General features: G+C 45.8%; 1 protein-coding gene across 1 annotated transcript; it reads right to left on the bottom strand.

The window, feature by feature from the left end:
* Positions 1-315: 315 nt before the first annotated feature.
* SARC_10834 (hypothetical protein) lies at positions 316-1,560 on the bottom strand (the record flags this gene model as incomplete). Its single annotated transcript, XM_014295102.1, has 3 exons — positions 316-372; positions 470-581; positions 1,304-1,560. 3 exons carry the CDS (start codon positions 1,558-1,560, stop codon positions 316-318), a joined length of 426 nt encoding a protein of 141 aa, XP_014150577.1.
* Between the last annotated feature and the right edge of the window lie 190 nt (positions 1,561-1,750).

The following is a 1,750-nucleotide window of genomic DNA, read 5'->3' as shown; positions in this document are numbered from 1 at the left end:
TTATGGCATGAATAAACAACACAGAATAATGCACCTAGTAGTGGAGGTCATAATGGCATTGATAAACAACACAGTAGAATGCACTTAGTAGTGGAGGTCATTCTGGCATGAATAAACAACACAGTAGAATGCACCTAGTAGTGGAGGTCATAATGGCATGGATAAACAACAAAGTAGAATGCACCTAGTAGTGGAGGTCAAAATGGTATTGATATAGAAGTGTTTGCGAATGCGAGAAGGATGGCCATTGTCTGGACGCACACCAACCAAGTACGTGCTAAACCACGCAGTTTACTGATTCGAACGAGTGGTGCATCATGAAGTCAGGATGAGGTAGGCTCGTTGAGGATCGTAAGCCCAGCTGAAACACACCTAATCCCGATCGAAATGTACATCATCGCATTCTATGGATCTATATAGGCATAGAAACCTGTGCAAACAAATGCATCTGTACGTTGTAGACACTTACAGCGCGGCGTAGAGCGGCTTCTGTCATGCCACCCATGTAGTATGCTGACGATATGTCTTGCTCGCGTTCGTTGAGGATGGCCCTGAGTACCTCGAGGTGAGCGCGTCTATCGCTGTAGGAATGTGTGTAAGTGTCTTGGGTTGAATATTGATCTCTTAGGTTGAATATTTATCTGAACCACTCGCTTGTACCGATGTGCACGTGCGTTCGTATCCGACAAAGGGGGTCTGCACAGGTGCTAGATTAGGTCAGCCTCATCGAAGAGGGGGCAAATGGTCGGTCAAAGCTTTGACAGCAAATTGGAATATAGACAATATCTACACTAATGGGGAAGTGTTTGTGGAACCTACTGGTTGTAGATACAAGAAAGCAAATGATGGACATGGAAGACCTAAACAAAGCACACCGACAGGAGTGAGAGACTTGGAGACTCGTATCACTGAACACATATGGTGCCTGGGTGTGGGAAAAACATTGCCCTATGCGAGTGACAACAAATGTACCTTATATACTTTGCATTAATTCTCGATGGCTGGTTTTTACTCTATCCATCGGTACTGCACATCCGCCACTCCATGCGCATTCAATGGTAAAACAAAAGTGCACGGACTCCTTACCACCAGTACACGTTGATGAACGACTAAAAGGCCAGCAGTCAGCAGAAGAATGATTCCAATGAAGGAGAGATAAGCAGCGAGATGGGTGACGCACACACGATCACATGAACTGTCAACAACTGTGCATTCCTCGCGTGCTGTTGGGTTTATTTCAACCAGTCCGCGCACATGCAATATCGCACACTGACTGACTTGTACTCTCCACATAGATACGTACCTCAACACCAGCACTTTCCGTCCCACAGCAACGCAGGCCACCACCTTATCAATAACGATCTCGTTGCGAACCGCATTCTCAGATAAGCGTGTCAACAGCTCAGCCTTGAACAGGTTACTTGACCCAGCGGCAACCGCGCGTGCAGATATGGGCAGTTTCAGGCGCAACACGCTCACCTCTAGACTCTTTGATACACACAGAATCATCAAGAACAATTGTTGGCCGTTGATGAGTATACAGATGTGCACATGACTCATAGTAGTACATATATGATCATAGAAAAGCATGATAGATGCTTTGTTTGACCTTTGATGTGTATATGTTTGTATTACCTGTCGGCAAGCTAAATATGTTGTTCTTATGGCAAACACGCTGCTCAGCCAGGTATATAGTCCAAGGTATTTTGCCACACAGCATGCAGCGACTGACAGCATCACGCCGATGCCG

Source organism: Sphaeroforma arctica, assembly GCF_001186125.1.
Source record: "Sphaeroforma arctica JP610 unplaced genomic scaffold supercont1.1409, whole genome shotgun sequence".
Lineage (NCBI taxonomy): Eukaryota > Ichthyosporea > Ichthyophonida > Sphaeroforma > Sphaeroforma arctica.
Note: the sequence above shows the minus strand (reverse complement) of the source record. Positions and strands in the feature narration are given on the sequence as shown.